At 27.1% G+C, this 12,905-nt stretch overlaps 2 protein-coding genes across 3 annotated transcripts; one reads left to right on the top strand and one right to left on the bottom strand.

Annotated features, from left to right (window-relative positions):
- The first annotated feature begins 720 nt into the window (after window positions 1-720).
- LOC101510141 (LOB domain-containing protein 36-like) lies at window positions 721-2,803 on the top strand. Of its 2 annotated transcripts, none has more exons than XM_027330920.2 (2): window positions 721-1,583; window positions 2,386-2,803. In XM_027330920.2, exons 1-2 carry the CDS (start codon window positions 923-925, stop codon window positions 2,388-2,390), a joined length of 666 nt encoding a protein of 221 aa, XP_027186721.1. In that variant the 5' UTR covers window positions 721-922; the 3' UTR covers window positions 2,391-2,803. The 2 variants fall into 2 exon arrangements, with proteins under 2 accessions (XP_027186721.1, XP_004515643.3); XM_004515586.4 differs by having other exon boundaries at window positions 725-1,583; window positions 2,371-2,803.
- A 3,631-nt stretch (window positions 2,804-6,434) lies between these two features.
- LOC101510690 (heavy metal-associated isoprenylated plant protein 24) lies at window positions 6,435-7,128 on the bottom strand. Its single transcript, XM_004515588.4, has 2 exons — window positions 6,870-7,128; window positions 6,435-6,783 (listed from the first exon to the last, which is right to left on the bottom strand). The coding sequence occupies exons 1-2, from the start codon at window positions 7,024-7,026 to the stop codon at window positions 6,488-6,490; spliced, it is 453 nt and encodes a 150-aa protein (XP_004515645.1). The 5' UTR covers window positions 7,027-7,128; the 3' UTR covers window positions 6,435-6,487.
- Window positions 7,129-12,905: the final 5,777 nt, after the last annotated feature.

Genomic DNA, 12,905 nt, shown 5'->3' with positions numbered 1-12,905 from the left:
GAAGATTATATTTAAAAGGTAAGACTTTATTCTCTCTAAATTTTATGGTTCTCAGAACTTCTGCATCGTATAAATGTTGTATAATTGTGGTAATAATTGATATATATGCATTAATATTTCATCCTCTCCATTAATCACCAAATCAAAGGATAGTTTATTTGGCATTTTCCTTTTCTAATAATTGTGCAGGGACTATACTTACATACTATATTTTGATCGATAATTTTAAAATGACAATTAAAAAATGGACACATCTTATACCAAAAAAAAAAAAATCAACACATCTACAATATCTAGATCAAATTTCTGCAAATCTGCACGCTCGCTGTTACTTGATACAGTAATAAGAAATTTCTGGAATGCTGTGGTAAAAAAATTAAACTACAATAGGATTAAATTCGTCATTTTAAATTTTTTCAACAATTTATTTCTATGTTAATTTGAATTTTAATATAGTAATATAACAATCATCTAAATAATGTATATATATGATGATATGAAAAATTACGGTACACGTAAGAAATTAGTCAGTATTATATGTTTGCATTAAATTTTTCATACAATTTCTTATGATATTACTATATCCGTAGTAGTAGTATTATAATATCATATATATATATATATATATATATATATATATATATATATATATAACAATATATTTCTTTGTAAAAAAAACAATATATTTCCATAAAAAAATGCAATATAGTTAAAAATGGTATGATTCTTGAATTGATCGTAGTCGAAATTTGTTAGCGAGAAAGTCGGAATCGTGGGTGCACTTGTTCAGCGTTGTATCGCAACAGGAAATAAATAACAGAAATCCCACACCCACTTGCATCTCTCTCTGAGTGGAAAAAATCATCATCAAGAACGCAATTTTTGGAAAACAAAAAATAAAATAATAATAATATTAATAATAATGGTACCGTGGAATACTCCGTGTGCAGCGTGCAAGATTCAGCGTCGAAAATGCACAGAGGAATGTGTGTTTGCGCCGTATTTTCCGCCGGACAATCCTCAAAAGTTTGCGTACGTACACAAAGTGTTCGGCGCTAGCAACGTTGCAAAGCTATTGAATGAGGTGAACGCTTCACAGCGTGAAGACGCCGTTAAGTCACTCGCTTATGAAGCCGAAGCTCGTTTAAGAGACCCTGTTTATGGTTGTGTTGGTCTTATTTCACTCCTTCAACATAACCTTAAATCCTTGCAAATTGAACTTAATAACGCTAAGAAAGAACTCGCTTCTTTTATTGGTCCTCAAGTTATGCTTCCTCCATCACCACCGCCGCCGCCACTACTATCTTCACCGCCGCCGCCTAATTCTTTTTTTCCTTCTTCTCAACGTCAAGAACTTTTCACCTTCAATATCGAACCACCTTCTGCTTCTTCTTCTTCTTCTTCTTCTTCACACGTGTCGTTTCCTTTCTCTTCTTCTTCTACTTCTTCTCAGTTTCAAATTCACCCTTTTCACAATCAATTAATGCTTTCATCATCACAGAAACAACAACCCAACCATTCGTTTTTCTCCCAGAAGATGTTCAAGTCGGAAAGAGCAAATCTTGAAGAGGGTGCCGGTGGGGGTACGTTTACTGCTCCTTCATCTGTTTGATTGATTTACTACTTTGCTTTTCATACGTTTTCAAAGATTTTTCTTCCACCGTTTTCTAACCTAGGTTTCCCCCCCTTTTTTATATTAAATTATCTGCTAGATTCTTCGGTTTTGATTGGTTCAGATACTTAATCTGTTAATTTTTATGATTATTTTCCATTATAGCATAAAGTTTTAAGTGTTTAATTTATTGAAAGGTTCAATCATTGTGTCCCTTTCATAATGGCTTATTGGCACTAGCTAAGTTGATAATAATCACAGTTAATTTTGCTTGTCGTTAACTTATATCTATTTTTTAAATTAGGGAAAAAAATGTTTATAGTGTATACATTGAAAGGGTGTTTATGTTTCTTAAGAAATTTATAAAAACTATAAATTCAGAATCTTGATTTGTTTTTTCACTAATTTGACACGTTTTCACCATTCTCTTTTATTTTTATGGGATTGTTTTCCAGCAATTAGTATTTAGTAATCAAGGGTTTGTATTATTCTCTGATCATTCTCACACCCTCCAATATGATATAAAAAACCCATATTTCAAAATTCGTTCATTGTGCTGTTAATAAGCTTTAATTGGTTCAAGTTCTTTCATTTATTTTTTGTCCATTATGAGTCAAATTTTATATATACACTTTCTGCTTCTGTACTTCAAATGCTTTATAACCAATTATGTTAAAATTCATTAATTCGATAAGTCAACATTATAATAAATTTACTGCATTTTCTCATTGCCTTTACTTTATTCTGATCTTCTGCAGCTTAATTCTTAACAGTCTGACGCAAACGGGTGAAATGACAAAAAAGGATACACAACCATAGACAAGGTCTCTTAAACGCGCTTCGACTTGTAGCATGGAAAAGGAAGATAGGGGAGATAATAGATATAGGTGTAGGTATATGAGATCGACTGATCCTGCATTGTTTTTTGAGTTTTAACTTTTTGGAGATGATTTTCAAGATATAGTGAGATCTGCATTGATGTTTCACAACGGTTTTTATATAGTATAGGAGTAACTACTAATCTTCTTTTATCCATTTTAGACAAAAATGTATAATCAAAATTTGCAAAGTAGTTTTTTAAACTCAAACCTTTCTTTATATTCTTTACTGTCATCCATATATATGTAGAATCATTTGTATCCTTATAAATGAAGAATAATTTGTGTGTAGACACAAACATTTGGACATATATATTGTACATGTCTCACATACCATAGAGTTCAAACATTCTACCTCTAGGTTTGATACTAACTAGTCATATTACATAACTTTTTAGAAATACTTCAAATATGTATGGAAAATTAAACTCCAATGTTTCATATTAGTTACTTAAATAGACTTAGCTATAGATGGAGACATTGGTGGTCTAAAGCATTGTCCCTTCATGTGTGATTGAAACCTGGAACCGCAGGCAAGGAATCCAATTCAAGAATAACATCCTTGCAACCAATTTTCTTAGCACAATTCAAACCTAGAAAGGCTTCACCAATTATAGGATTAGAGATCAGATAGACAACTTTCCATCAAGCAGCTTCAATCAAATCTCCTTTGTGGCCCAAACTTAACACACCCAAAACCCCATACTGACAATTCACTAGTGGTTGCATCGAGAAATATTTCAATAAATTAAATTTTAAATTATATGCATAAAAAAATCAAAAGTAGATAATTTGGTTGCCTGTAATTTTGTCACTTTGGTCGTCACACAATCAAATTATTTTTAAAAATGAAGTCTTAAGCGAATTGATACAAATTCAAAGGAGACTTTTAAAATGAAAATTCATTGGGTTAGTCAGGAGAAGGTTTGCAAATGTTATTTGGTTTGGTTTAATCAATTATAGGTATGATTCGGTTGTGAACAAATTTCTCAATCCGGAATGTTTTAAACACCTATTTTTGTCCGATCGTTTGATATATATTCATAAAAAAGACAAAGTTAAAAAAAAGTGACATTTTTATTTTGTTTTAAGAATAATTTAAAACTATTATTTTTATTCATTTAAAAAAGAAAACTAAAAATAAATAAAAAAATATAAATGGGATCTTTTGACCAATTAAATATATATTTGTTTTTCTGTAAAAAATAATATATTTGATTTGATTGCATGTAATTAAATTATTTTAATAATATTAAAAACCTGATTTGATTGCATGTAATTAAATCATTAATCATTAAACCTGATGTTAATCATGCAAATAAAATTACTTTTTGATTTATCCTAATTAGTAATAATTGGGGTATTTCTTAAAAAATATAAAGTATTATTATTGCCATTTTTTTCTCATTTAGTATCCTTTTGTTTCTTCATTTTTGGTCAACGTATCCTTTTGTTTCTACTAGTGTCTAGTAGTATTTTGTTTCTGCTAGTATTGTCTGCTACTCATTTAATTAAAGCCCACTTCTCACAACAAATAGAAAATAGCAATTTTTGGCCAATGAAAAAAGTTTATCAGCCCGTGAGGGAAAAGGAGGGAACCAAGTTAATCTCTTTTTTTAATAAAAGAAAAACGCAATCATATTTTTATTTGTTGTTAATAATTTTTTTCTCATTATCAGATTAACGGGCAAACTGACATTGGGCAAGGCTACTGCAGCTTTTTTGCAGTTTTATAAATGAATGTCTTAAGCGAAATAACACAAAATCAAAGAAGACTTTTGTGTTGGGGGAATGGTTGGATAAAAGAAAATTTTATTTATTATATATAGATGGTAATTAGAGATGATAATATAACTTGCATTTGAGGAATCTCATCCGAATCTATTTTGATTTAAGTAAGAAAAATTAGCTTTGATTAAATGTTAGTGTGAATTCTTTAAAATTAAAATTTAGGAGAAGAGATAAGTTTGAATGTTTTAATATTTATCTTGTAATTGATCCGTTCCGTTAGTAATATTGTTGTAAATAATATATATAATGAATATATTTAATATTTTTTAAATATTAAAAATTATAATTTTATTGTTATAAAAAATAATTTTAAATTTTTTTATTGTTTAATAATAATTATTTTATTATATTAATTATAATATATATAATTTTATATTTATGAATGAATGTAGTTTTGGGCGGAGAAACCCGAACCCGTTGCGGGTGGGGATGGGGAGGCAAAATTCTCTTTGTGTCGTCTAGTTGTCATGCCTAAGTCTAGTTGTCATGCCTAACAGCAATGGGGTAGGATATTGGCGGCCTCCCCACCATCGTGAAAGTTAAGTCTCCATCCCGGTTCGTGACGGGGTTTAGATATATTCATTCGCGTTCATTCATATATATAAAATAATAAATTTAAAAATTATATTTATTATAATTAATATAATAAAATAATAATAATTATTATACAACAATAAAAGTAAAAAAAACATTAAAATCATTTTTTATAAAGAGAAAACTATAATATTTAATATTAAAAAAAATAAATATGTTGAATATATCTATGTATATATAATTTAAAAGTGACAATAATATTATTAACAGAACGAATTCAAGTACATATGCAAGAGAGATATAAACACTCAAAAATCCGCCTTCAATTTTAAATTTGAGAATATCTACACCCCAATCAAAATAGATTTTCTATGTCTAAATCAGAACAAATTTAAATTTGTATCCACTAGAACATATTGAGTTGTTTATTATATTAATTAGGAGAAGGTTTGCCTTCCAAACGAGCATATATAATGGTTTAGGCAGAAAATATTTGAAATTGTTTGACTTGAATGTTTAACTTAAATGGTTGTAGAGATGCTATGTGGAACTGAATGTTGTTTAGCACCATTTAATATATTAAAACACACACACATATTATATATATATATATATATATATATATATATATATATAGTCAAATAGAACAATCGAGACTTTTTGGATAGGAATAAGTACCGACTGACCAGAGAAGCGATATTGGCGACCTCAGCAACTTTTTATGTTATCTTTTATGAGTATAATTAAATATAAGTACTTTTTTATTAATAACAATAAAATTAAGTCAAAAAATTATAATAAAATAACAAAAGTTGTTATGAACAAAATAATTAATTAATACGAAGAGTTATCGTTTTGCAACTTTAAAAGGAAAATTGCCAAAGATATCAGTAGATTTTTGTGATATGCATGAGAGATGTTATGTGTTTTTGTAGATTATTAATACAGTTAGTTAATATAAATATGAATATTTTGTGATATATATTGAATGAATCTCTTAAATGTAATTGATTAGTTGATCATCCGAGTAATTTAATTTCAATGCTGCCCCTGCATATTAATTTATTTATAAGAAACATATCACTCGAGTAGTGAAGAATATATATGTGATTAACATTTTCAAAATAAGCTAACTCTAATGATACAAATCTAATTCAGTATAACATGTTGAGAACATTCCACTGACATAGGATAAAATGAAAAAGTCAATAAATATGCATAAATAAGGTTTCCTTATACCCTGCCAAGTGTGTTCCATTTCAACTACCCCAACAATAAATAAGATTTTAGATAAATTATGAGACAAGAAACATAACAATCAATCATCATCAAACAATAGTAGTAGCTGTATATGAAAACACATGCAATTATGAAAACCCATCCAATTATGCAAACATATATTATTATCTGCTATTATATAGTAATACCTAATTTAATTTCTCACACTAAATTTCCTCAAAGATCATCATTCTTATCACATAATTGATGGCATAACTTGCTTATTTTCCTAACAAATAAGTAGTTGAACTAGAATACTCCAAAAAAATATGAGAAAGAGGTTCAATATCTAAACTCTAATCTAATATACTACTAGTAACTAAAATTTCAGAATGAAAAAATGACATAATTTAATTTTCATATATAAAAGCACAAAATCATTGTTAATGAATGATTACATAACAGAGCAGGCATTAGGATTTTCATCACTGAACATTTCAACATAGGTATCGTCGAAGGTGGTCTCTTTAATGTTGGAAGTGTCAGCAACCTTTCTAACCATATTAGGAGGTGCCTTCTTATCATAGGCTTGAGATATATAAGGATGAGCCACCATAGTGTATGGAACATAAGGCCAAAGTTCAACCTTCTTCTTTGTTGATTGAGCAGCTTTCAACACTTTCTTTGCTTCAACATATCCACTCACTGTTACTTTTTGCTGCTTCATGTCCACATCCACTGACTTTGCTCCTTTTCAATAAAAACAATAAATGTTGAAAACATAAATAAAACTGCAATTTTCAAGAAGCATACAAGAAAATAAACAAAGTAAGTACCTTTAACACCAGAAAGGACATGCTTAACCTTGCGAGCACACCCTTCACAATCCATTCTGATTTTAAGAGCTACAGTTTGAGTTTGCTTCCTCTTCTTCTTCTTTTTCTTGCTACTTAGTAAATCAGATAAGTATTCTAAGGTACCCTGTACTCCCATTTTCTGTTTCTCTTTGCTTCACCTCACAATAATTAATGCTTGCTTTTAAGGCCTTTGTTTTGACAACGTTTATGTGGAGAGGAGGATGTCTTAAACTCCTTGCCTTCTCTGACTTTATATATAGTTGTATGTGTAGTATTTAGTATTTTACATGTCCTCATCATCCCTACAGGTGGACAAATATTATACATATATATATAATATTATGTATCATGGAGGTGAATCTGTTTCATATATATTCAATCATTAATTATAAATCAGTTGAGATGTCTTAGTCTGCTGGAATATTCTAGGATTGGTATTCAAATTCAATTGCCACCTTAGTAAAAACCAAAAGTATATCACCTTATATTTACAAAAACAACAACATATATAATTTAAAAAAGAAGGATAATTAATTTCATAGTCTAACTCTTAATGAGTCAATTCCACGGAGAAAACTTAACTCCAATGACTACTATATTAAGGGGAAAACCTTGTAGTTTAAGTACTACATTGATAATTTTTAGCTACTCATCTTGAGACTAGTAGCATTGTCACCCTTACAAGAATCGATCAACAATGACTACATCCACAACGATTTTCACTCTATCGTACTGATTCAGTGACAGTTCTTTCTATTATTGTAGTTTCACTCGTATGTCACTATTCACTTACGCATGTAAAAAAGTTTAATTCAAAAGATTAGTCTATTATTTAGGAAAGAGAGGCTTATGATTTACTATCCATATCTATTACTTTATGAACTCAATATAGTATTCTTAACATTAATCCATAATTAATGTTAACAAGTTTCATCAATAAAGTTCGTTTAGTTCTTCTTATATGTTATTATAATTATAGGTGTTAATTTTACAATCTCATTAGTTATTATAGTCACGATCCACGTATAGAAGGAGGTTAAAAAATTTCATAATTAAAAATGTAACAAAAAATAAAGTCTCCAAAATTAAAAAGCTCTTAATAAGACTTATAGAACCACTTTTTCAAATTCATCTATTAATTTTTTTTACAAACAAATTTTTTATTTTATTTTTCAAAAATCAATTTTTTGATATAATAATTTCGATTAGTTTCCGTTAAAAAATGCTTTAAATTTTTTTTTTCAATTTTTCGAGGAAAAGAGTTTTGAAAAATTTTCAAGAAAAAAAAGTTGATATTTTTTGAGAATTTTATTTTTATATTTTTTTTAGGAGAATAAATTTCAAAATTTATTCAAAAAGCAAATCTCAATTGACAAAATATTATACAATAAGTCTCTTACTTAAATTCACATAAAAATAATAAAATAAGACTTTAAAAATTATTTTAATAGAGACCTAATATTAAGGGACTTAGTAAAGACCGTTTATTAGGAGTTTAATTAACAATTTTAATTATAATCGAGAAAGATAATGTTGGTCTGGAGTTGGTAAACCTGCAAATATATTACAACTTTTATATTCATACACTTCTAATTTTTCTACACTCGTCAAATACATTATTTTTCTCTTTATTTCTCTTCTTTTATCACACCATCATTAGAAGTGAGAATAGACTAAACCGTCCGTCAATGACCTATAATCTGACCTATTTATAGTTTGGTTCGGTCTGGTTGATAAAAAAGTTAATCATAGATTTTTTTAAACTTATCAATTTAAATAGATGAGGTTCAGACTTAAAAAAATTATATTGTTTGATAGAGTGATATATATATATATATATATATATATATATAATAAATGATGTATTTTTATCTCTCTTAAAGTGCCAATGAGCATCCATGTTTAAAAAACATTTTTCAATATGTTATATGTATCATTAGTCAAAACAAAACGCGGATTTGCCTCCATAATCAAAGAAATATTGAAATGTATGCATTAGAATTAACATTAAGAAAATAGAAAACAGAGTGTAATGCTTCAAGTAGACGTAACCACATCTAATATAATCGTCAGAAGTAAAGAAGTGACGAAAAATTTCACCTAAATTTTTGGCAACCATATGCATGAATAATTGAAAATCTATAGACTTGGAAGGCATCAGCATTTGACAAGTTGCACAAAGGTCTTGGTGATGAATGATGATGGATACATCGATGGTAGACTTGCAAACCATGTGGCAGCATGCATGGTGATTCATACAGTTGATTAATCAATTGACCACCAATATTATATGTAACAACAGGGTTCTAACTTCGAAGTAAGACCAGAGTCCGTTTTAGAGAAGCCTTCTTCTTGGTCCTATGTAAGAGCCGATCAGGTGCTAGATCTTCTCATCTATGATTCACATTCAATCATATATAATCATTTATCGTAAGGATTAAATATGAGAATAAAAATAATGCACTCAAAATATCATTAAAATATAACTCATTACAATATTAATAATAATTTTTTTTATTTTATTTGTAGAACTGGAATTATATATGATGTATTTTATATGGAAAAATTTCTTCTTTTTGTGTGAAACTTCATATTATAAAATTTTATTCACAGTTCTATATATAAAGTTAAATTGTTATATAAAAATATAATATATATTTGGATTAAGGAACAAATCATGAAAATAATAGAAATTTAAATTGTATATCTTAATAATATTTTATTTTAAATCTTAAATATATTTAAATTAAATTTTTTTGAAGATATTTTAAATATTTAGATAACATTATTTTTATACTCATTAAATAATATATAGAAATAAAATTCAATATCAACATTCTTTTATCTCCAAATTTTTCTTTTTAGCAAATGAACGAATCTTAAGTAAACTCAAATATTATTTTAAAGAGAAAAACTTGTTTATTTTGATAAAAACTTGTTTATTTCGATTGTTTATACTAACGTGGAATAAACATAACATATACAGTAATTATTTTTAAAAGACAACTGTTAATTTGATCTACATAATAAGACGATAAATTCTCATTGAAGATATTGTAAAATTATTTTAAACAGTTAATATTGTATAGTCATTGAAATCTATTTAAAAAAATTCAGTGCATATCACAAAATGGATAATTTTCATATTATATGCTTGAAAGAGTACACCATAGAGGACATTAAAATTTATGAAGAAAGATAATAACACAACCATAAACAAAGGCACAAATAACTTATTTTGTGCGGTGGATGTGTTTACAAGTGGCTGATTATGAATTAAACAATGAAAAGCTCTATATCTTTGGATTGATCAGCTGAGAAGCTGTATATGTCCATGAAAATAAAGTTGTCCCCTGTTTTTCCTCCAGTTCAATTAAAATAGTAATCCATAATCTAATGCCGATAAGGAAAATCTTAATATTGATCAATAAGACAATATTTGTTTTTGAAAAAGACTGCCAAAGCCATATCTATTGGACACACAAGTATATCTCATTCAATTAGGAGGATGTCGCTTTTGAGTGTTTTATTGCAAAAGGAACTAAAATATACATGAAAATCCAAGTTCAAGGCCACCCCACCAATTATGAAGTGACAGAATCATACAAAGAAAAGTACGGTAAAATTTATGAGGTGCGCATTTTAATTAGGCACATCAAATTTTATCTGAAACTTGGACCACCGACATTTACATAAAAAAACACTATAGATTACTTATACTACTTGTCCTAGATCACTAATTACTAATTTACTATATGAGCGGTGATCTCATATAATATACAGGATTAAAATGTCATTACATATATTATATATGAGACAAGTAGTATAAATAATTTATCGTTAATAATTAATTACAGGGTCAAAATATGGTCTTTTGGTTGAAATTATATCCATATCACCTTGCCATTTGTGTTGAGAATGAGAGATGTCTAGAGCTCCTAACGATAAGAAAAACCACAGTACCATGCTATTGATTAGATGTGATGGGGCAACGAGCCACTTGAAATGCCTTGTTTAAGGTCTCATTAAAAAAAAATTATTTTTTTATTTTAACTTTTATATGGTATATAATCTGTATCATTATTATTTGAATAGATATATGTATTGATTATGCTATTACTCAATTAAAATCATAGAATAATGCAATTATTTATGATGGAGTATAGCATTGGAAACATCATTTAATATTGTTTTTCACATCTTACATTACAGATATTATTTTTTACAAAAAATATTTATTAAAATATCATACTGAAACTTTCGTCTCAAACTTTACTATGAACGAAACAAAACAATTGTTTTTTTACTTTGATCCTAGTTCTTTATTCTTTGTTTTGATTTTATTTTTCGTTTTGAATTATCATGATGTGATTAGCTCTTGTCAGTGACCATAATTTAATCTTATATGTGTTTTTAATTTATTCGTCTTTTTTTCCTTCGTTAAGTATTAAGTAAATATTTATTTTTTAAATTATTAGTCTTTTTTATCCAATTGTAGCTTGATTAGCTATTTCTATTTGTCTGGAGCGGAAACTAAGGTGTTGATAATAACATTGTACAATATTTTGAAGAGTCCTTTAAAATTGATTACTTATTGTACAAAATTGATAGATCAATTACTTTATTTCAAAGTAGATTTGAACAATTTAAATTGTATGCAAATATTTTTGGTTTTCTACTTAATATTGAGAAATTAAAATAATTAGATAATGAAAAATCAAAAGGAAATTGCATTAATCTTGAACATTCTTTAAAATATAAGGACAACTCACACATGGATGGATAAGATTTATTTGTAGAACTTAAAATTCTAAGAGAGATAATACAAGTAGAAAATGATACATCAATTGACATACTTAATTATATAAGAAGATTAAATTATTTTTCAAATGCATATATTGTTTATAGAATAATGTTAATAATTCTTGTAATTGTCGCTTCAGGAGAAGAAAAAAAAACTATTCGAAGCTCAAATTAATTAAATCTTATATATGATCAACGATGTCACAAGAAAGATTAAATAGATTAGTTTTATTATCGATTAAAAAATAATTGTTAAACGAAATCGATTACAATAATTTGATAAATAATTTTGCATCGAAAAAATTATGAAAATCAATTTTAAATAAAAATATTAATAATTTATTTATTAACTTTGAAAAGATCCCATGTGATAATGTTGGATCTAAAGTTCCTGAATTTCTTCCCCAATATCCAACACCAATAAATTCTTTGCAATTAGAGCAACTATGCTCGGCCAATAACAAATTTTATGACGTCTACATCTTTCATCTTACAACAAAGAATTTAATCCATATATATTTTTACATGATTTTTATATCATTAAATAATCATAATTATTAAATCATTAGTAATATTTTATTGTTGTTATCATTACTTTTAAAATTACTCATATAATTGATCGTAATTAACCGATTATGTAAAAGAATTTATACTAAGAATTCATATAAATTAAACTCTCACAACAAACCACGAAACGTACTGTCCTCTCCCTTGGCCTCCCTTGTGTGTTTCCTTTTTTCCTTTTCTTCATTTAGGATGTGTTCGGTTTGAGAGAGAAGTTGTGAAGAAATAAATATGTAAGAGAGAGTAAATAAAAAATAGAATTAATTTAATTTATTGATTGATATAAGAGAAAAATAATATAAATAGATCAAGGGTAAATGAGTTTAGTTTTGAAAACGACAAGAATATCCTTTATAAATTGTTTTAGATTATTTCAACTTTTCAGGGGATAAATTATTGCAAATATTCATTTGAAAAATCCTTTGTGCGCTAGATACCTTTAAATATTAATTACTTAAATGTAAAACTATTTTGTGGCAAAAAAATTTAAACTGTTTCATTGAGTTAGGATTGGAATATATTTTATATTGTCAAAATCTTAGACACAAGTTTTACCTTTATAAATAAATACTAACAATTTTTTAAAATTCTAAAATTGAGGAATATGACAAAATAAATGATATTTTAGTATATATTTTTTAATATAGA

Source organism: Cicer arietinum, chromosome 5 (assembly GCF_000331145.2).
Source record: "Cicer arietinum cultivar CDC Frontier isolate Library 1 chromosome 5, Cicar.CDCFrontier_v2.0, whole genome shotgun sequence".
Classification (NCBI taxonomy): Eukaryota; Viridiplantae; Streptophyta; class Magnoliopsida; order Fabales; family Fabaceae; genus Cicer; species Cicer arietinum.
Note: the sequence above shows the minus strand (reverse complement) of the source record. Positions and strands in the feature narration are given on the sequence as shown.